We start from the raw sequence: 21952 nt of genomic DNA, 5'->3' as shown, positions 1-21952 counted from the left end.
GTAATTGTATGCTGAAGCATTAAGCTTTCCCTTCACTGGAACTAAGGGGCCTAGCCCGAACCATGAAAAACAGCCCAAGACAATTATTCTTCCTCCACCAAACTTTACAGTTGGCACTATGCATTCGGGCAGGTAGCGTTGTCTTGGCATCCACCAAACCCAGATTTGTCCGTCGGACTGCCAGATGGCGTGATTCATCACTCCAGAGAACGCATATCCACTGCTCCAGTGTCCAATGGCTGCGGGCTTTACACCACTCCAGCCGACACTTGGCATTGCGTATGGTGATCTTAGGCTTGTGTGTGGCTGCTCGGCCATGGAAACACATTTCATGACGCTCCCAACTAACAGTTATTGTGCTGACATTGCTTCCGGAGGCAGTTTGGAACTCGTTAGTGAGTGTTGCAATCGAGGACAAACTATTTTTACGCACTACACGCTTTCTGCACTTGGCGGTCCTGTTCTGTGAGCTTCTGCGGTCTACCACTTCACGGCTGAGCCATTGTTGCTCCTAGACCTTTCCACTTCACAATAGCAGCACTTACAGTTGACTGGGGCAACTCTAGAAGGGCAGACATTTTGCGAATTGACTTGTTGTAAAGGTGGCATCCTGACTTACTGAGCTCTTCAGTAAGGCCATTCTACTGCCAATATTTGTCTATGGAGATTGCATGGCTGTGTGAGCCGAATACAACAGGTATAGTAGACCTTACAGTGAGATGCTTACTTACAGACTCTAACCAATAGTGCAAAAAAGGTATTAGGTGAACAATAGGTAAGTAAAGAAATAAAAAGACAGTGAAAAACTGTAGCGAGACTATAAAGGTAGCAAGGCTATATACAGACACCAGTTGGTCAGGCTGATTGAGGTAGTATGTACATGCAGATATGGTTAAAGTGACTGTGCATATATGATGAACAGATGAACAGTATCAGTAGCGTATAAAGAGGGGTTGGCGGGTGGTGGTTAGCTAAGGTGCGGGAACACTGGTTGGTCGGGCCAATTGAGGTAGTATGTACATGAATGTATAGTTATAGTGACTATGCACATATGATAAACAGAGAGTAGCAGCAGCGTAAAAGAGGGGTTGTGGGGGCACACAATGCAAATAGTCCGGGTAGCCATGATTACCTGTTCAGGAGTCTTATGGCTTGGGGGTGAAAACTGTTGAGAAGCCTTTTTGTCCTAGACTTGACACTCCGGTACCACTTGCCGTGCATTGGTAGAGAGAACAGTCTATGACTTGGGTGGCTGGGGTCTTTTTAGGGCCTTCCTCTGACACCACCTGGTATAGAGGTCCTGGATGGCAGGCAGCTTAGCCCCAGTGATTTACTGGGCCTTACGCATTACCCTCTTACGCATTACCCTCGCATTACCCTCTGTAGCTCGGAGGCCGAGTAATTGCCATACCAGGCAGTGTTGCAAACAGTCAGGATGCTCTCAATGGTGCAGCTGTAGAACCTTTTGAGGATCTCAGGACCGATGCCAAATCTTTTTAGTTTCCTGAGGGGGAATGGGCTTTGTCGTGCCCTCTTCACGACTGTCTTCGTGTGTTTGGACCATTATAGTTTGTTGGTGATGTGGACACCAAGGAACTTGAAGCTCTCAACCTGCTCCACTACATCCTCGTCGATGAGAATGGGGGCGTACTCGGTCCTCCTTTTCCTGTAGTTCACAATCATCTCCTTAGTCTTGGTTACGTTGAGGGATTGGTTGTTATTCTGGCACCACCTGGCCGGGTCTTTGACCTCCCTATAGGCTGTCTCGTCGTTGTCGGTGATCAGGCCAACACTGTTGTGTTGTCTGCAAACTTAATGACTGTTTTGGAGTCGTGCCTGGCCAGGCAGACGTGGGTGAACAGGGAGTACAGGAGCGGACTGAGCATGCACCACTGGGGAGCTCCAGTGTTTAGGATCAGCGTGGCAAATGTGTTGCTACCTACCCTTACCACCTGGGGTTGGCCCGTCAGGAAGTCCAGGAACCAGTTGCAGAGGGAGGTGTTTCACCCAGGATCCTTAGCTTAGTGATGAGCTTTGAGGGCACTATGGTGTTGAACGCTGAGCTGTAGTCAATGAATAGCATTCTCACATAAGTGTTCCTTTTGTCCAGGTGGGAAAGGGCAGTGTGGACTGCAATAGAGATGGCATCATCTGTGGATCTGTTTGGGCGGTATGCAAATTGGAGTGGGTCTAGGGTTTCTGGGATAATGGTGTTGATGTGTAAAGTGTTGGTCCCATGTTCATGAGCTGAAATAAAAAAATCCTATACATTGTCCATATACACAAAAAGCTTATTTCTCTCAAATTTTGTGCACAAATTTGTTTTCAAGTATGTTAGTGATCATTTTTCCTTTGCCAAGATAATCCATCCACCTGACAGGTGTGGAATATCAAGAAACTGATCAAACAGCATGATCATTACAGAGGTGTACCTTGTGCTGGGGACAATAAAATGACACTTTAATAAAGCCCCTTTGTGGGGGAAAAAATGATTCTGATTGGCTGGGCCTGGTTTCCCAGTGGATGGGCCTGGCTGCCAAGTGGGTGAGCCTATGCCCGCCTGCCCATGGCTGCACCCATGCTCAGTCATGTGAAATCCATAGATTAGGGCCTAATGAATTTATTTCAAATGACTGATTTCCTTATATGAACTGTAACTCATGTTAAAAAAAATTGAAATTGTTGCATGTTGCCTGTTCAGAAAACTGTAATTAGTTTGTAATGCAATTCGATACATCTTTATTTGAGAGTGTACCGCACAGTGAGGACTTCGGGAGCTATACAACAAGAGGCATGGCTCAGCAACACTTAGAGTAAAGCAAATCTCACACGTATGACAAATTATAGTATTAGTAAGAAATTACATTGGGCTTGCATCCCAAATGGCAACTTTTTCCCCTATATAGAACCCCATGAGCCCTGGTCGAAAGTAGTGCACTATATAGGGAATAGGGTGCCTTTTGGGATGCATACCAGGTATTCCCCAGCAACACTTGATGCAAACATGACATGACAACTTGGGAATGTAGGTTATCTGACCACCAGGGTTAGTGTGTTTGATTTAGATAGTGGAAATGCACTACAGGATAGTGTTTTATGGTTCACTACACAACAGATAAAGCCTCTCTGCATTCTTGCACACTTTGAATCCATGGCAAATGTCTTGTGAAGGTTAGGGTCAGTTTACTTTGTGCAAAAAGGAAACTTTACTTTGTACAAATAACTCATTTTGCAGACAGAAATACATCAAAGGAGTATCAAACATTCAAAGAAACGGTTAAACCCCAATCAAACAAATGGGTCAGATTTACAATCGAGCTGTTAAAGTTTTGTTTTTATTCTGTTCACAGTTTCGCAATGGACTCAAATGACTTCAAAGGACTCAAATGACTTCAATGGACTTCTTGATGGTAACACATGAAATACATTTTATAGAAATGGCTGTTGGCTAAAGGCATGTTTGGATAAAAGGGGTTGGCTGTGGTTTTACTGGAATGTACAAACGGTCTTTGTGTTCATAACCCCCAAGGTTGTTCTATTGTATAGTGAGGTTGTGTCCATATTATTGAGAAGTCCTATGACTAAGTATATTGATACAAGGATTTCTGACAAAGAGTCGTTTTATTCATCTGTCAGGTTAGTTTCTGTTTGGATTTAAAAGTGATGAATAAGTAACTCAATGCTGGTAATCACAATATAAATGTTCTTTATGGTCACATGATGTGTCCTAGGAAACGGTATAACTGGAGCTCCCAGGTGAAATCTAGAACCCACGTCCTCTGAGTGGTAAGTCAACGATGGAGGTCCTGGAAGACTTGACCATTCTAGCAGACTAAAACTACATCGTTGGATGGTTCAATTGTGCTTTATTTGATTTGTAATTCCTAGTAACACTTTATGTGAATTGGTTTCTAGATGTTTAACTATATACAGTATCACTCCATTGTCCACTAACGACCCACTACTAACTCTAAACCTCTTCTCAGGTGTGTTTTGGATCTGAATGATGGTGTTCTTAACGATGTCCTCAGGGGCTCTGCTGCTGTTCCTGTTCATACAGGCCACCACTGGTCATAGCTCAGGTAACAGGGTTGATGGTCTTGGTCATTATGTGTTTCAGATCCTTGTGTTTAAGATCTGGGCAGAGTTACATTTTCTTCATAGTAGTTGACATTTTTCCTGAAGGTCTTGTAAGTCATACATAATTATGGTACATGACACTGTGGCTAGTAGCTAATGCTTCATCAGAAACTCAATTCTTTCAGTTCGGTCAGATGTCAATGCCACCTCTCCAACACAGATGTCGACACCACCGCTCACCCCCCCACCCGGCGTCGCAGACAGTATGTTTTCAACAATGACATCCGATACAACAACATCAGCATTAGCCAATAGTCAAGTCAGATTGGTCAATGGTCCTAACTCCTGCTCTGGGAGAGTGGAGCTCTACCACAGCGGTCACTGGGGGGCGGTGTGTGACGACTTGTGGGACTTGAGTGACGCCCAGGTGGTGTGTAGACAGCTGGGCTGTGGAAGAGCTCTGTCTGCACCACGTGAAGCCCACTTCGGACAGGGGAACGGGACAATCTGGCTGGATGACGTTAGATGTACAGGCAGCGAGTCTAATCTCATAAGGTGCAGTCACAATGGGTTTGGATTACACAACTGTGGACATCACGAAGACGCTGGTGTCATCTGCTCAGGTAGGAGTATCGTTTTTTAAGCTTCTTTATCAACTTTACTCTTTTTTTCTAATCAACAACCTTAGTAAAGGCTTTATGGATACAGTTAGATCACCATCCTGGTGTATTATGGTTTAAACCCCACAACAACTTATTTCACAGCCATAAATACTTCAAGACAAGCACACATTTTTCTTGTTAATGTATTAATTTTCCTCATTATTTATGTCTGTTTTATTTGAACCCAACCTCCACTTCTCCCCATCCCTTTAAAACCCAACCTCCACTTCTCCCCATCCCTTTACAACCCAACCTCCACTTCTCCCCATCCCTTTACAACCCAACCTCCACTTCTCCCACCTCCACTTCTCCCCATCCCTTTACATCCCAACCTCCACTTCTCCCACCTCCACTTCTCCCCATCCCTTTATAACCCAACCTCCACTTCTCCCCATCCCTTTAAAACCCAACCTCCACTTCTCCCCATCCCTTTATAACCCAACCTCCACTTCTCCCCATCCCTTTATAACCCAACCTCCACTTCTCCCCATCCCTTTACAACCCAACCTCCACTTCCCCCATCCCTTTAAAACCCATCCTCCACTTCTCCCCATCCCTTTAAAACCCAACCTCCACTTCTCCTCATCCCTTTATAACCCAACCTCCACTTCTCCTCATCCCTTTATAACCCAACCTCCACTTCTCCCATCCCTTTAAAACCCAACCTCCACTTCTCCCATCCCTTTAAAACCCATCCTCCACTTCTCCCCATCCCTTTAAAACCCAACCTCCACTTCTCCTCATCCCTTTATAACCCAACCTCCACTTCTCCTCATCCCTTTATAACCCAACCTCCACTTCTCCCATCCCTTTAAAACCCAACCTCCACTTCTCCCATCCCTTTAAAACCCAACCTCCACTTCTCCCCATCCCTTTATAACCCAACCTCCACTTCTCCCCATCCCTTTAAAACCCAACCTCCACTTCTCCCCATCCCTTTATAACCCAACCTCAACTTCTCCCATCCCTTTAAAACCCAACCTCCACTTCTCCCCATCCCTTTAAAACCCAACCTGCACTTCTCCTCATCCCTTTATGACCCAACCTCCACTTCTCCCATCCCTTTAAAACCCAACCTCCACTTCTCCCCATCCCTTTATAACCCAACCTCCACTTCTCCCATCCCTTTAAAACCCAACCTCCATTTCTCCCACCTCCACTTCTCCCCATCCCTTTATAACCCAACCTCCACTTCTCCCATCCCTTTACAACCCAACCTCCACTTCTCCCCATCCCTTTATAACCCAACCTCCACTTCTCCCCATCCCTTTATAACCCAACCTCCACTTCTCCCATCCCTTTAAAACCCAACCTCCACTTCTCCCACCTCCACTTCTCCCCATCCCTTTATAACCCAACCTCCATTTCTCCCATCCCTTTACAACCCAACCTCCACTTCTCCCCATCCCTTTATAACCCAACCTCCACTTCTCCCATCCCTTTAAAACCCAACCTCCACTTCTCCCACCTCCACTTCTCCCCATCCCTTTATAACCCAACCTCCACTTTTCCCATCCCTTTACAACCCAACCTCCACTTCTCCCCATCCCTTTATAACCCAACCTCCACTTCTCCCCATCCCTTTACAACCCAACCTCCACTTCTCCCACCTCCACTTCTCCCCATCCCTTTACAACCCAACCTCCACTTCTCCCACCTCCACTTCTCCCCATCCCTTTATAACCCAACCTCCACTTCTCCCCATCCCTTTATAACCCAACCTCCACTTCTCCCTATCACTTTACAACCCAACCTCCACTTCTCCCACCTCCACTTCTCCCCATCCCTTTACAACCCAACCTCCCCTTCTCCCCATCCCTTTAAAACCCAACCTCCACTTCTCCCCATCCCTTTATAACCCAACCTCCACTTCTCCCCATCCCTTTAAAACCCAACCTCCACTTCTCCCCATCCCTTTAAAACCCAACCTCCACTTCTCCCCATCCCTTTACAACCTAACCTCAACTTCTCCCACCTCCACTTCTCCCATCCCTTTATAACCCAACCTCCACTTCTCCCACCTCCCCTTCTCCCCATCCCTTTAAAACCCAACCTCCACTTCTCCCACCTCCACTTCTCCCATCCCTTTATAACCCAACCTCCACTTCTCCCCATCCCTTTATAACCCAACCTCCACTTCTCCCACCTCCACTTCTCCCCATCCCTTTAAAACCCAACCTCCACTTCTCCCCATCCCTTTAAAACCCAACCTCCACTAGGGACTTTAGTATTTAAAAATAGTGTAAAGTAAGTTTGAACTGAAATCCTGTCTTTATCTCTGTCAGGTGGCAGCAACACCACAGCAGCACCACCGATCTCCTGGAACACCACAACAGGAACAGCCCGACCAACCAACCAAACAACCACATTGGCAGGTAACTCCACAGAACCAATAACAAGGTGGCAAGATCATTGTAAAGTACACCCAGACTCTTGCCCTGTCCGAATACCTATAATAGCGTACTACACACTTAAACTGCATACTATGAACTCATCGTTGCATACTATTTAGCACGTACCGTTTAATAAGAAGTATGCAGTATGTCACGGCCGCAACGCAGTAGAGGCTCCTGATTGGCTCCATCAATGGGGCAGGGCTGAGTGCAGGTGAATTTTTCCAAATTCAACAGACATGCATCGCGTTAACCAGCATGATAATACCTCATTTCCAATTTGATTAATTTCTCTAAACTCAGAATAGAATAGGAATGGAGTTATAGGCCTACTCAGGCTGGTTATAGGCAGACTATCACATTCGACCAAAACCATAGCCCATATACAGTGGGGCAAAAAAGTATTTAGTCAGCCACCAATTGTGCAAGTTCTCCCACTTAAAAAGATGAGAGAGGCCTGTAATTTTCATCATAGGTACACTTCAAATATAGACAAAATTAGATTTTTTTTCTCCAGAAAATCACATTGTAGGATTTTTTATGATGGCAAATTATGGTGGAAAATAAGTATTTGGTCACCTACAAACAAGCAAGATTTCTGGCTCCCACAGACCTGTTACTTCTTCTTTAAGAGGCTCCTCTGTCCTCCACTCGTTACCTGTATTAATGGCACCTGTTTGAACTTGTTATCAGTATAAAAGACACCTGTCCACAACCTCAAACAGTCACACTCCAAACTCCACTATGGCCAAGACCAAAGAGCTGTCGAAGGACACCAGAAACAAAATTGTAGACCTGCACCAGGCTGGGAAGACTGAATCTGCAATAGGTGATTTTCTGGATTTTTTTTCTCATTTTGTCTCTCATAGTTGAAGTGTACCTATGATGAAAATTACAGGCCTCTCTCATCTTTTTAAGTGGGAGAACTTGCACAATTGGTGGCTGACTAAATACTTTTTTGCCCCACTGTATGAGACTGTAGATTTGCTTAATCCGGAAATGGTGTTTCTTAAGTATTCGGGCTATGATTGATAAGCTTACTATGATGTTATGGAAGATGGCAGGGTTTTTAATAATCTGTTGTTGGATTTTCCGCAGTCTTTTGGCATTATTTTCAACCACCATTTGCACAATGGCAGCCTGCTGTTCTTCTGTAAATAAACACGTTCTACCATCACGTGGTGGTTGTCTTTCAGTTCTACAAACACAAAATAGCATCCAGTACAGTAAACACTACATTAATACAGTATACAAGATAAACAGTACAGTAAACACTACATTAATACAGTATACAAGATAAACAGTACAGTAAACACTACATTAATACAGTATACAAGATAAACAGTACAATAAACACTACATTAATACAGTATACAAGATAAACAGTACAGTAAACACTACAGTAATACAGTATACAAGATAAACAGTACAGTAAACACTACATTAATACAGTATACAAGATAAACAGTACAGTAAACACTACATTAATACAGTATACAAGATAAACAGTACAGTAAACACTACAGTAATACAGTATACAAGATAAACAGTACAGTAAACACTACATTGATACAGTATACAAGATAAACAGTACAGTAAACACTACAGTAATACAGTATACAAGATAAACAGTACAGTAAACACTACATTGATACAGTATACAAGATAAACAGTACAGTAAACACTACATTGATACAGTATACAAGATAAACAGTACAGTAAACACTACAGTAATACAGTATACAAGATAAACAGTACAGTAAACACTACATTGATACAGTATACAAGATAAACAGTACAGTAAACACTACAGTAATACAGTATACAAGATAAACAGTACAGTAAACACTACATTAATACAGTATACAAGATAAACAGTACAGTAAATACTACAGTAATACAGTATACAAGATAAACAGTACAGTAAACACTACAGTAATACAGTATACAAGATAAACAGTACAGTAAACACTACAGTAATACAGTATACAAGATAAACAGTACAGTAAATACTACAGTAATACAGTATACAAGATAAACAGTACAGTAAACACCACATTAATACAGTATACAAGATAAACATGTTACAAAAGTGTAGCTCCATAAGGAACTGAGGCCTGGTCCCAAAAGTCTCAAGAAGCTTTCTCTCCTCGTCTCCTTAACGTTATGGTTCCTGTTGTCTGGGAAACAACAGGAAGCTGTGGTGAAAGGTGGGATAATTTCCTCTTCTTCCTCCCAGGGGCTAGGTCACAGTGGGTGGAGGTGGAACCAGAAGTGATATCATATCCTGGCCAGACGGTTAACCTGCGGTGTGCCTTCATAGGAACACAGGTCATACAGCTCACACAGGTCAGTCACACAGGAAGTTGTGTGGACTAATATGTATATTGTTACAATATGCTGAAAAAAATATACTTTGTCCTTGATCATCCAAAATCCAACATGGATGAAGTCAGATAGTATTTGACTAAAAAATGTTTTACCTACACTACAATAGTTCAGGTAGTAGTAAATGTTTCATCTATAATAGTTCAGGGTGTAGTAAATGTTTCATCTATAATAGTTCAGGTAGTAGTAAATGTTTAACCTATAATAGTTCAGGTAGTAGTAAATGTTTCATCTATAATAGTTCAGGGTGTAGTAAATGTTTCATCTATAATAGTTCAGGTAGTAGTAAATGTTTAACCTATAATAGTTCAGGGTGTAGTAAATGTTTAACCTATAATAGTTCAGGGTGTAGTAAATGTTTAACCTATAATAGTTCAGGGTGTAGTAAATGTTTCATCTATAATAGTTCAGGTAGTAGTAAATGTTTCATCTATAATAGTTCAGGTAGTAGTAAATGTTTAACCTATAATAGTTCAGGGTGTAGTAAATGTTTAACCTATAATAGTTCAGGGTGTAGTAAATGTTTAACCTATAATAGTTCAGGTAGTAGTAAATGTTTAACCTATAATAGTTCAGGGTGTAGTAAATGTTTAACCTATAATAGTTCAGGGTGTAGTAAATGTTTAACCTATAATAGTTCAGGGTGTAGTAAATGTTTAACCTATAATAGTTCAGGGTGTAGTAAATGTTTAACCTATAATAGTTCAGGTAGTAGTAAATGTTTAACCTATAATAGTTCAGGGTGTAGTAAATGTTTAACCTATAATAGTTCAGGTAGTAGTAAATGTTTAACCTATAATAGTTCAGGGTGTAGTAAATGTTTAACCTATAATAGTTCAGGTAGTAGTAAATGTTTAACCTATAATAGTTCAGGGTGTAGTAAATGTTTAACCTATAATAGTTCAGGTAGTAGTAAATGTTTAACCTATAATAGTTCAGGTAGTAGTAAATGTTTAACCTATAATAGTTCAGGGTGTAGTAAATGTTTAACCTATAATAGTTCAGGGTGTAGTAAATGTTTAACCTATAATAGTTCAGGTAGTAGTAAATGTTTAACCTATAATAGTTCAGGGTGTAGTAAATGTTTAACCTATAATAGTTCAGGTAGTAGTAAATGTTTAACCTATAATAGTTCAGGTAGTAGTAAATGTTTAACCTATAATAGTTCAGGTAGTAGTAAATGTTTAACCTATAATAGTTCAGGGTGTAGTAAATGTTTAACCTATAATAGTTCAGGTAGTAGTAAATGTTTAACCTATAATAGTTCAGGGTGTAGTAAATGTTTAACCTATAATAGTTCAGGGTGTAGTAAATGTTTAACCTATAATAGTTCAGGTAGTAGTAAATGTTTAACCTATAATAGTTCAGGTAGTAGTAAATGTTTAACCTATAATAGTTCAGGGTGTAGTAAATGTTTAACCTATAATAGTTCAGGGTGTAGTAAATGTTTAACCTATAATAGTTCAGGGTGTAGTAAATGTTTAACCTATAATAGTTCAGGGTGTAGTAAATGTTTAACCTATAATAGTTCAGGTAGTAGTAAATGTTTAACCTATAATAGTTCAGGTAGTAGTAAATGTTTAACCTATAATAGTTCAGGGTGTAGTAAATGTTTAACCTATAATAGTTCAGGTAGTAGTAAATGATTTACCTACAGTATAACAGTTCAGGTAGTAGTAAATGTTTAACCTATAATAGTTCAGGTAGTAGTAAATGTTTAACCTATAATAGTTCAGGTAGTAGTAAATGTTTAACCTATAATAGTTCAGGGTGTAGTAAATGTTTAACCTATAATAGTTCAGGTAGTAGTAAATGTTTAACCTATAATAGTTCAGGTAGTAGTAAATGTTTAACCTATAATAGTTCAGGTAGTAGTAAATGTTTAACCTATAATAGTTCAGGGTGTAGTAAATGTTTCATCTATAATAGTTCAGGTAGTAGTAAATGATTTACCTACAGTATAACAGTTCAGGTAGTAGTAAATGTTTAACCTATAATAGTTCAGGGTGTAGTAAATGTTTAACCTATAATAGTTCAGGGTGTAGTAAATGTTTAACCTATAATAGTTCAGGTAGTGTAGTTCAGGTAGTAGTAAATGTTTAACCTATAATAGTTCAAATAATAGTTTAACCTATAATAGTTCAGGGTAGTAGTAAATGTTTAACCTATAATAGTTCAGGTAGTAGTAAATGTTTAACCTATAATAGTTCAGGGTGTAGTAAATGTTTAACCTATAATAGTTCAGGGTGTAGTAAATGTTTAACCTATAATAGTTCAGGGTAGTAGTAAATGTTTAACCTATAATAGTTTTTTTTAAAGTGTTTTTATTTTTTATTTAACAAGGCACACTTGTTAAATGAAATGCATTCCAAGTGACTACCTCATGAAGCTGGTTGAGAGAATGCCAAGAGTGTGCAAGGCAGTCATCAAGGGTGGCTACTTTGAAGAATCTCAAATATAAAATATATTTTGATTTGTTGAACACTTTTTTTGGTTACTACATTGAATTGAATGTATTTGGGGTAACAGACATATACAACTAAATGTACAATGTGGACCCAGAGGATATCACTTGAAAGTATTAATTAAAACGTGTTTCCAAAGTGGTCCTCGGTGGTAAAACCAATAACACATATAATGATTCCATGTGTGTTATTTCACAGTTTTGATGTCTTCACTATTATTCTACAATGTATAAATGAGTAAAAAATAAAGAACAACCATTGAATGAGTAGGTGTGTCCAAACATTTGACTGGTACTGTATATGGAAGTTTACTTGTCCCCCCCCCCATTTCCCCTTGCTGTGTGTTATTAATAAATACTATACAGGTGTCCTGGATTTTTGAGTCCAGAAAGGGCGAGAGGCTCAACATAGCCACGTACCACCCCAATTTTGGGGTACTTTACCCCACGTCACCCCTGAAGGGACGAGTTAGCTTCCCCACGCCCTCCCTCAGCAACCCTTCAATCCAGATCTCTGACATCAGGATGACTGATGAAGGGAGATACATCTGTGAATACGCCACCTACCCCAGCGGCAACGAACAGGGCATCACCTCCCTCGTTATACTAGGTACGGTGTGTGTGTGTGTACCCCTGTTTTTTTAGGATGTGAGCATCTACTAAATCAAATCAAAACAATGTGTCTGGTGTTTAGTCTGTCGTTGTGTGTGTGTTTGTTTTCTGTCCAATCTTGTGTATGTTTAGGACGTGTGTATCGCTCGTGTTCTGTTGTGTGCTGTTGTGTTCTGTTGTGTGCTGTTGTGTTCTGTTGTGTGCTGTTGTGTTCTGTTGTGTGCTCTTGTGTTCTGTTGTGTGCTCTTGTGTTCTGTTGTGTGCTCTTGTGTTCTGTTGTGTGCTCTTGTGTTCTGTTGTGTGCTCTCGTGTTCTGTTGTGTGCTCTTGTGTTCTGTTGTGTGCTCTCGTGTTCTGTTGTATGCTCTTGTGTTCTGCTCTAAATCTGTCTCTTTCACTGTGTGTAAGTGCTCTCGTGTCTCACCTTCCCTTCAGATTAATTGGTATTATAAGTGGTATTGTCAGATCGATGGTGTTCTTGTTAATGCATCGCAACCATAGATTAGGGCACAGATGTTTTCCTGATCAAATGACATGACCGGGTTAAACTAATCATTTCAGAACCATATAAAGTACATGTGTACTAAACTCCTGTCTTCAGCTCTGTCAACATCACCACCTTTCTACTGGAACACCACAACAGAAACAGCAGCACCAACCAACCAATCAACCACACTGGCTGGTAACACCACAACAATTACACCAGTGACAGCGTGGCAAGGTGAGTGTTAAGAAAGTGTGCTGTCTCATTGTTGTGTAAAATGCACTTACAATTCCATTGTAGCTTGGATAAGTGTTGAAAGGGGCTGAAGTCTCTGGGAATATTACCCTGGTTTGAGTAGGCAGTGATATGGAGATTGCACTCCTTCCTATTAGAGAGACGGTGAGAGAGACAGTTCCTCAGTTTAGGGTTCTTTAATGTTGATTTTAGATCAACACGGGTTCACACTTCTATGCCATTATCACTCAGCTATGATTATCCAATGAACTATCCTTTTATCCATACAGCATGTGGTCTGGAAATAATAAACATGAATACAATGGCATCAATACTAGGATAAGGCACATGTTAATTTAGCAATAACAAAACAAGATACTGCTCTGATCTGTGACAATAATATGATGACTGAAAGGAAAATACAGCTAGCTAGCTACAAGACGACCCACCTAACAATGATAGGCTAAATGTAGCTAACATTGCTACAGAGCTAGCATGAAAACCAGATATAGAAATGCTGTAATAACTACGAAAATATGATTTGTCGGTAAAACATTGAGAAACAAGTACTGCACTCACAGTTTGGTATTCACGCACAGTGATGGATAAAATAGTGGCCACAGCAACAGATGGCGAGCTGCACTTGGTAATGAATTGAACACTGCAGGCCTGTGTTAGCTGTGACGTCTAGCTGTTACAATAAGACAATTGTTTTGATTTTGATTTCTTTGTCAGATGCCCCAATCAGATTGATCAACGGTCCTAACTCCTGCTCTGGGAGAGTGGAGGTCTACCACAGTGGTAGCTGGGGGACGGTGTGTGATGACTCGTGGGACTTGAGTGACGCCCAGGTGGTGTGTAGACAGCTGGGCTGTGGGAGAGCTCTGTCTGCACCACACCAAGCCCACTTCGGACAGGGGAACGGGACAATATGGATGGATGATGTTGGATGTACAGGCAGCGAGTCTAATCTCACAAGGTGCAGTCACAACGGGTTTGGGAGACACAACTGTAACCATGGTGAAGACGCTGGTGTCGTCTGTTCGGGTAGGAGTATCATTCTTTAATGATTCTTATTCATCATTTTTTATAATTCAATCAACATCTTCAGTGAAGGCTTTATGGATATAGTTAGATCACCAATCTGGAACTTATTTTTAGACTCTGGGCCCTGTATGAATACCTTTTTTCTCCTATCTCTCATCCCCATTTTTCTTACCCTCCTTCCATTTTCTTTCTCAGAATCAGAGCGTCCTTCCAACTCAGGCCCAGAGCTGGTGTGTGGTCGGCGTCTCCTAGAGGTGGGTCTCAGCCGGGCTGGTCTGGAGACTGCAGGTCTGAACGCGTTCTCTGCTCACCTGGCCGACCTCCGCTGCTCCTCCCACCAGGAAGCTAACGGCACAGTGTGGTTCCAGGTGGAGCGCAGGGAGGGCAGCTGTGGAAACACCTTGACGGTGAGGAGTGAGAACACTGACTTCTGGCTCTTTTCAATATTCTCTCTTCTTACGGTCAATTCACTTCAACTGAAGGGAAGCTCATACTGTATCTGTCAGTTGTTCATTCATATTTAGAAAACGGTACATTCAGATCCGGGATGCTGAATGGTTTATAGCTGTTAGTTATTCCTGATAATCCTGGGGGGAAATCCCAATGCGCATCCACTGTCCCACAGCCCGGCTAGGCAATTCATAAACTTAATCTCCACTGGAAAAAAGTGTCTAGACATTATTTCCCATGCTTGTAGCCTAGCATTTTGTTTGCAACTGTTGGAGTTTGTCTAAACCTTGCTGCCTGACTCTCTGAAACTGGCCATGTGGTCTGGACAAACTCCTGGCTCTACACATGAACAATGTATAATGTGAATAATAACTACTGGCTCTACACATGAATACTGTGTTATGTGAATAATGACTTCTACACATGAATATTGTGTCATGTGAATAATAACTACTGGCTCTACACATGAATGCTGTGTCATGTGAATAATAACTTCTACACATGAATACTGTGTCATGTGAATAATGACTTCTACACATGAATAATGTGTTATGTGAATAATGACTTCTACACATGAATAATGTGTTATGTGAATAATGACTTCTACACATGAATAATGTGTTATGTGAATAACAACTTCTACACATGAATACTGTGTCATGTGAATAATGACTTCTACACATGAATAATGTGTTATGTGAATAACAACTTCTACACATGAATACTGTGTCATGTGAATAACAACTTCTACACATGAATACTGTGTAATGTGAATAACAACTTCTACACATGAATACTGTGTAATGTGAATAACAACTTCTACACATGAATACTGTGTTATGTGAATAACAACTTAAACACATCAGGGAGACATGACAGCGGTCTTTACTCTATTACGTCAAGAGGTAATTTTGTTCATGTCATCCCAACTGTCATCCTCTCTTCTTCTATTTTCCAGACCAACAGCAGCCATGCCATCTACTCCAACAGTTTATTCATCTACCAGGTGCACAATGTCTCCTTCACCCGACCCGTGAGCATACCTTTCTCCTGTGCCTATCCGCTAGACACAGAGAGCAGCCTAGATGTGGCCGTCGCACCCTACCTACCGTGAGTGGAGACGTCACATTACAGGAAACAATACGAACGCCACACCACATCAAAACACACCACAACACACCATTGTAGTCCCGCCCCCATCTGTGTCACACCCTGATTGGTCCAGGATTATAACAAGTCAGTCAGATATCTGGAAATATTTACCGTAGAATGTTTTTTTAATGGAATTTTATACATTCAGTCTTGGCAGACAAATGTGCACATAACAAGCTACAGCTTTGTAACTTTGTCATAAATTGACTGCATGTTTGTTTATTCCATGTGTAAATCTGTGTTGTTGTTTGTATCGCACTGCTTTGCTTTATCTTGGCCAGGTCACAGTTGTAAATGAGAACTTGTTCTCATCTAGCCTACCTGGTTAAATAAAGGTGAAATAAAATAAATAAATAAAATACATTTGTCTTGGTTTGTTCTCTTGGCACCAGGGTGGAAGGTGGAGTTTCAGGTATTGGCTCCAAGGCGTCAGCCTCCATGTCTCTGTACCACAACTCCAACTACACAGAGCATTACCCTGCGGGTCAGAGGGTCACACTGCCACTGGGCTCTGTTCTGCATGTGGGTGTGTCCGTCAACGAGACGGAGACGGAGCGATTTGTTGTTGTCCTGGACAACTGCTACGCCACTCACTCCCCCAACCCTGATGACCCTATGAGATATTTCATCATTCAGAACAAGTATGTATGCTTCTTTATAGTTTATAGACTGAAAAAGGCAAATCCATTCAGAAAGTAAGTTAAGAATAAATTATTATTTACAATGACGGCCTGTAAGTGTGTGTGTTTGTTCTTGGCTATATGTCTGTTTATTTTTGTAAGTGACTTGTCCGAGCCAGAATGGCCCATAGGACAGGAGCCTACTTCCCGTTTCTGTAGCATGAGGCAACTTAATGTACAAGTACACCCCATGGTGTAAAAAAATAAATAATATGAATGCTAATATGAATGTAAAGCAGACGGGCATCAGGTCCCATTTTTCTGTTTGTGTATTTTTGTAGCTGTGTGCAAGTTACACCCTGGTCCTCCCTCTCTGTTCCCCAGATGTCCTAGTGATCGTACCCAGGTGAGGGTGGAGGAGAGTGGCTCATCACTCGAGGCTCGCTTCTCTGCACTGCTGGTTCTGTTCCAGGGAGACTACCGGGACGTTTTCCTGCACTGCAGCCTCAGCCTGTGTGACCACGGGAGCTCCTCCTGCACTCCAGTGAGTCCTGGGCCCACATTCACAAAGCGTCGCAGAGTAGGAGAGCTGATTTCGGATCCGTTTGGCCTTTTAGATTGTGGTGAATTAGAGGTGTAACCTGATCCTTGATCAGCACTCCTCAGATCCTTTGTGGATACTGGCCATGGAACTCTTCATCAGCCTCTGTCTTCCACTTTTTCTCTCTCTCTCTCTCTAGTCTCTCTCTCTCTAGTCTCTCTCTCTCTCTCTCTCTCTCTCTCTCTCTCTCTCTCTCTCTCTAGTGTCTCTCTCTCTCTCTAGTCTCTCTCTCTCTCTCTAGTCTCTCTCTCTCTCTCTCTCTCTCTCTCTAGTCTCTCTCTCTCTCTAGTCTCTCTCTCTCTCTCTCTAGTGTCTCTCTCTATCTCTCTCTCGTGTCTCTCTCTCTCTCTCTCTCTCTAGTCTACTGGTGCAGTACTCTCTTACCTGTCTAAAACATTTTTTTTTCCCCACAGTTGTGTTCCAGACGAAGGAGATCCCGTTCCATCTCCAGTTCCGTCCCCCTTAATCCCGTCACCATCGGTCCAATCAGCTGTGCGTATTATGCCTCTGCCAATCACACGGACAGTGCTGATGATGCTATAGAACACACACACACACACACACATAAAGGTAACAGTTTCTCTCTGTTTGTCTTCCAGGGACGACTTGGAGTCTGGACTGAGCCTTGGGGGGTACCGCAGTGAGCCGTATCTGTTTCATTGTCCTTATACTTTTGAATGTACTTTTTCAGATATCTCTCTGGTTGTGTTTTGTGACTATTGAATATTGTCTTTGTGTTTCATTGTTGCAGTAAGTATCCATACCCAGACATTCAGCTGTCTTAGAGGTGTTTACCTTTTTCTGCAGCCTTAAAGGCCCAGTGCAGTCAAAACTCTGTTGTTCCGGACTCCCGGGTGGCGCAGTGGTCTAGGGCACTGCATCGCAGTGCTGGCTGTGCCACCAGAGACTCTGGGTTTTGCGCCCAGGCTCTGTCGCAGCTGGCCGTGACTGGGAGGTCCGTGGGGCGACGCACAATTGGCCTAGCGTCGTCCGGATTAGGGAAGGTTTGGCCGGTAGGGATGTCCTTGTCTCATCGCGCACTAGCGACTCCTGTGGCGGGCCGGGCGCAATGCATGCTAACCAGGTCGCCAAGTGCACAGTGTTTCCTCCGACACGGCTGCGGCTGGCTTCCGGGTTGGCTTCCGGGTTGGATGAGCGCTGTGTTAAGAAGCAGTGCGGCTTGGTTGGGTTGTGTTTCGGAGGACGCATCGCTGTCGACCTTCATCTCTCCCGAGCCCGTACAGGAGTTGTAGCGATGAGACAAGATAGTAACTACTAACAATTGGATACATGAAAAGGGGGTAAAATTGTTGTTCCTCATTTTTGTATCACATTGTATGAAACTAACAGCTCATGTAAAAGTATGAAAAAATTGTATCACTGTTACTTCCTGCTAGTTAGTGGTTGAAAATACAATCTACACAGGACCTTCTAATCAGCAGGTTTGCATGGGTGGGAGATTCGGCTCTCCATGGTGACATCACCATGCGGTAAATTGGTTAATAGACAAATAACAAAGAGAATGCCAAACCTCTCTGTCAATAAGTTAGTTTTAAGTTTTCCCATCTCCACTCAGACCACTCCCAGACAGTCCGAGAAAAATTCTTGCTTGAGATAGTTTTTTGCTTAAAGCTGTTTTTTGCCCATTTGAATGGGGCTATTATAGTAAGTTGCTTAATTGTTACCTAGAAATTATTTGATATTGATATAAAATATGAAAACGGCTGCATTGGTACTTTAAAACCACAGCCTTAAATTTGGATCATTGCTTTGAAGCAGTTTTTTAAAATTGGATGGTGATTTGATAGATGTGTATCATTCTATTATTTGTGTGATATATTGATTATTATAAACTTGGTGATTCAAGCCCTGAATGTTGATTGGCTGAAAGCCGTAGTCTGTCAGACAATAAACCACGGGTATGAAAAAAGATTACTTTTAACTCTTCTAATTACGTTGGTAACCAGTTTATAATAGCAATAAGACACCTTGAGCGTGTGTGGTACATGGCCAATATACCATGGCTAAGACACTCCCTGTTGCGTGGTGCATAAGAACAGCCCTTAGCCATGTTATATTGGCCGTATACCAAACCCCCTCGGGCCTTAATGCTTAATTAATGACAGTCTCTTTGGTTTTGATGGTTTGTTAAGGTGGGTTAATGTGTTGATTTTATTTCAGGTTTATTTTTTTACTTGTTTGAACTTTTAACAATTATTGATTTATTTGAACCTTCATTTTGAACGACTTGACTTTGATTTTGAGTGAACATTGAAAAACATTCTGTAAAACTGACTTAAGACAAATAAAATAATAATCTTGAAATCCCTGGCCATTGCACCTGTTTAAGTGACTGTTGAGAACTGAAATTGAAGGGGAGAATGTAATTAAAGCGTGTGTGTAATTGGGGCACAGCTAATAAATGGGGTTAAATACTGTATTTTTGTGTAATCTGAGTAATTGTTTTAGGTTGATTAAAAATGTAGATGTATTTAATTTTTCAATTCTGTTTAACTGTGCATGTTTCTTGTGATGTAGCCTAGTACTGATTGCATTGATGGATATATATATATATATATATATATATATATATATATATATATATATCTCTACAGGACCAGTCAAAGGTTTGGACACACCTACTCATTCAAGGTTTGGACACACCTACTCATTCAAGGGTTTTTCTTTATTTTGACTATTTTCTACATTGTAGAATAATAGTGAAGACATCAAAACTATGAAATAACACATAATGAATCATGTAGTAACCAAAACAAGTGTTCAACTAATTGTATATTGTAGATTCTTCAAAGTAGCCACCCTTTTCCTTGATGAAAGCTTTGCACACTCTTGGCATTCTCTCAACCAGCTTCATGAGGTAGTCACCTGGGATGCATTTCAATTAACAGGTGTGCCTTGTTAATTTGTGGAATTTCTTTCCTTCTTAATGCATTCGAGACAACCAGTTGTGTTGTGTGTGACAAGGTAGGGGTAGCATATTAAAGCTAGGCCTATTTGGTTAAGACCTAGTCTTATATATACAGTTGAAGTTGGAAGTTTACATATACCTTAGCCAAATACATTTAAAATTCGTTTTTCACAATTACTGACATTTAATCCTAGTAAAAATTCCCTGTCTTAGGTCAGTTAGGATCACCACTTCATTTTAAGAATGTGAAATGTCAGAATAATAGTAGAGTGGTTTATTTCAGCATTTATTTCTTTCATCACATTCCCAGTGGGTCAGAAGTTTACCTACACTCAATTAGTATTTGGTAGCATTGCCTTTAAATTGTTTAATTTGGGTCAAACATTTTGTGCAGCCTTCCACAAGCTTCCCACAATAATTTTGGAAACTTTTGGAAAAATCCTTCTGACAGAGCTGGTGTAACGGAGTCAGGTTTATAGGCCTCCTTACTCGCACACATTTTTTTCAGTTCTGCTCACAAATTTTCTATAGGATTGAGGTCAGGGCTTTGTGATGGCCACTCCAATACCTTGACTCCGTTGTCCTTAAACCATTTTGCCACAACTTTGGAAGTATGCTTGGGGTCATTGTCCATTTGGAAGACCCGTTTGCGACCAAGCTTTAACTTCCTGACTGATGTCTTGAGATGTTGCTTCAATATATCCACATAATTTTCCATGCCATTTATTTTGTGAAGTGCACCAGTCTCTCCTGCAGCAAAGCACCCCCACAACATGATGCTGCCACCCTGTGCTTCACGGTTGGGATGGTGTTCTTCGGCTTACAAGCCTCCCCCTTTTTCCTCCAAACATAAAGTTGGTCATTATGGCCAAACAGTTCTATATCTGTTTCATCAGACCTGAGGACATTTCTCCAAAAAGTACGATCTTTGTCCCCATGTGCAGTTGCAAACTGTAATCTGGCTTTTTTTATAGCGGTTTTGGAGCAGTGGCTTCTTCCTTGCTGAGGGGCCTTTCAGTTTATGTCGATATAGGACTCATTTTACTGTGGGTATACATACTTTTGTACCTGTTTCCTTCAGCATCTTCACAAGGTCCTTTGGTGTTGTTGTTCTGGGATTGATTTGCACTTTTTTCACCAAAGTATGGGGCAGCAGGGCCTAGTGGTTAGAGTGTTGGACTAATAACCCAAAGGTTGCAAGTTCAAATCCCCGAGCTGACAAGGTACAAATCTGTTGTTCTACCCCTGAACAGGCAGTTAACCTATCATTGAAAATAAGAATTTGTTCTTAACTGACTTATCTAGTTAAATAAAGATAAACTAAAAAAATATTAATCTCTTGGAGACAGAACGCCTCTCCTTCCTGAGGGGTATGATGGCTGCACATAGTGTTTATACTTGTGTACAATTGTTTGTTCAGATGAATGTGGTACCTTCAGGCGTTTGGAAATTGCTCCCAAGGATGGACCAGACTTGTAGAGGTCTCTGATTTTGTTTTCTGATTTCTTTTGATTTTCCCATGACGTCAAGCAAAGAGGCACTACATTTTGAAGGTAGGCCTTGAAATACATCCACAGGGACACCTCCAAATGACTCAAATGATGTCAATTAGCCTATCAGAAGCTTCTAAAGCCATAATTTTCTGGGATTTTCCAAGCTGTTTAAAGGCACAGTCACTTTAATGTATGTAAACTTCTGACCCACTGAAATTGTGATACAGTGAATTATAAGTGAAATAATCTGTATGTAAATAATCGTTGGAAAATAGTTGTGTCCTAGTAGATGTCTTAACCGACTTGCCAAAACTATAGTTTGCTAACAAGACATTTGTGGAGTG

General features: G+C 41.2%; 1 protein-coding gene across 2 annotated transcripts; it reads left to right on the top strand.

Annotated features, from left to right (window-relative positions):
* The first annotated feature begins 3765 nt into the window (after window positions 1–3765).
* Window positions 3766–19620, top strand: LOC139401955 (scavenger receptor cysteine-rich domain-containing group B protein-like). Of its 2 annotated transcripts, XM_071145979.1 has the most exons (14): window positions 3766–3786; window positions 3987–4082; window positions 4266–4703; window positions 7028–7117; window positions 9375–9484; window positions 12354–12597; window positions 13200–13319; window positions 14052–14363; window positions 14559–14770; window positions 15772–15923; window positions 16358–16606; window positions 16970–17129; window positions 17600–17678; window positions 17786–19620. In XM_071145979.1, the coding sequence occupies exons 2-14, from the start codon at window positions 4004–4006 to the stop codon at window positions 17806–17808; spliced, it is 2268 nt and encodes a 755-aa protein (XP_071002080.1). In that variant the 5' UTR covers window positions 3766–3786; window positions 3987–4003; the 3' UTR covers window positions 17809–19620. The 2 variants fall into 2 exon arrangements, with proteins under 2 accessions (XP_071002080.1, XP_071002081.1); XM_071145980.1 differs by lacking the exon at window positions 3766–3786 and having other exon boundaries at window positions 13242–13319; window positions 17786–19515.
* Window positions 19621–21952: the final 2332 nt, after the last annotated feature.

The sequence above is a fragment of the Oncorhynchus clarkii genome, unplaced genomic scaffold (genome assembly GCF_045791955.1).
Source record: "Oncorhynchus clarkii lewisi isolate Uvic-CL-2024 unplaced genomic scaffold, UVic_Ocla_1.0 unplaced_contig_1140_pilon_pilon, whole genome shotgun sequence".
NCBI classification, from domain to species: Eukaryota; Metazoa; Chordata; class Actinopteri; order Salmoniformes; family Salmonidae; genus Oncorhynchus; species Oncorhynchus clarkii.
This window is presented reverse-complemented; position numbering and strand designations above follow the sequence as displayed.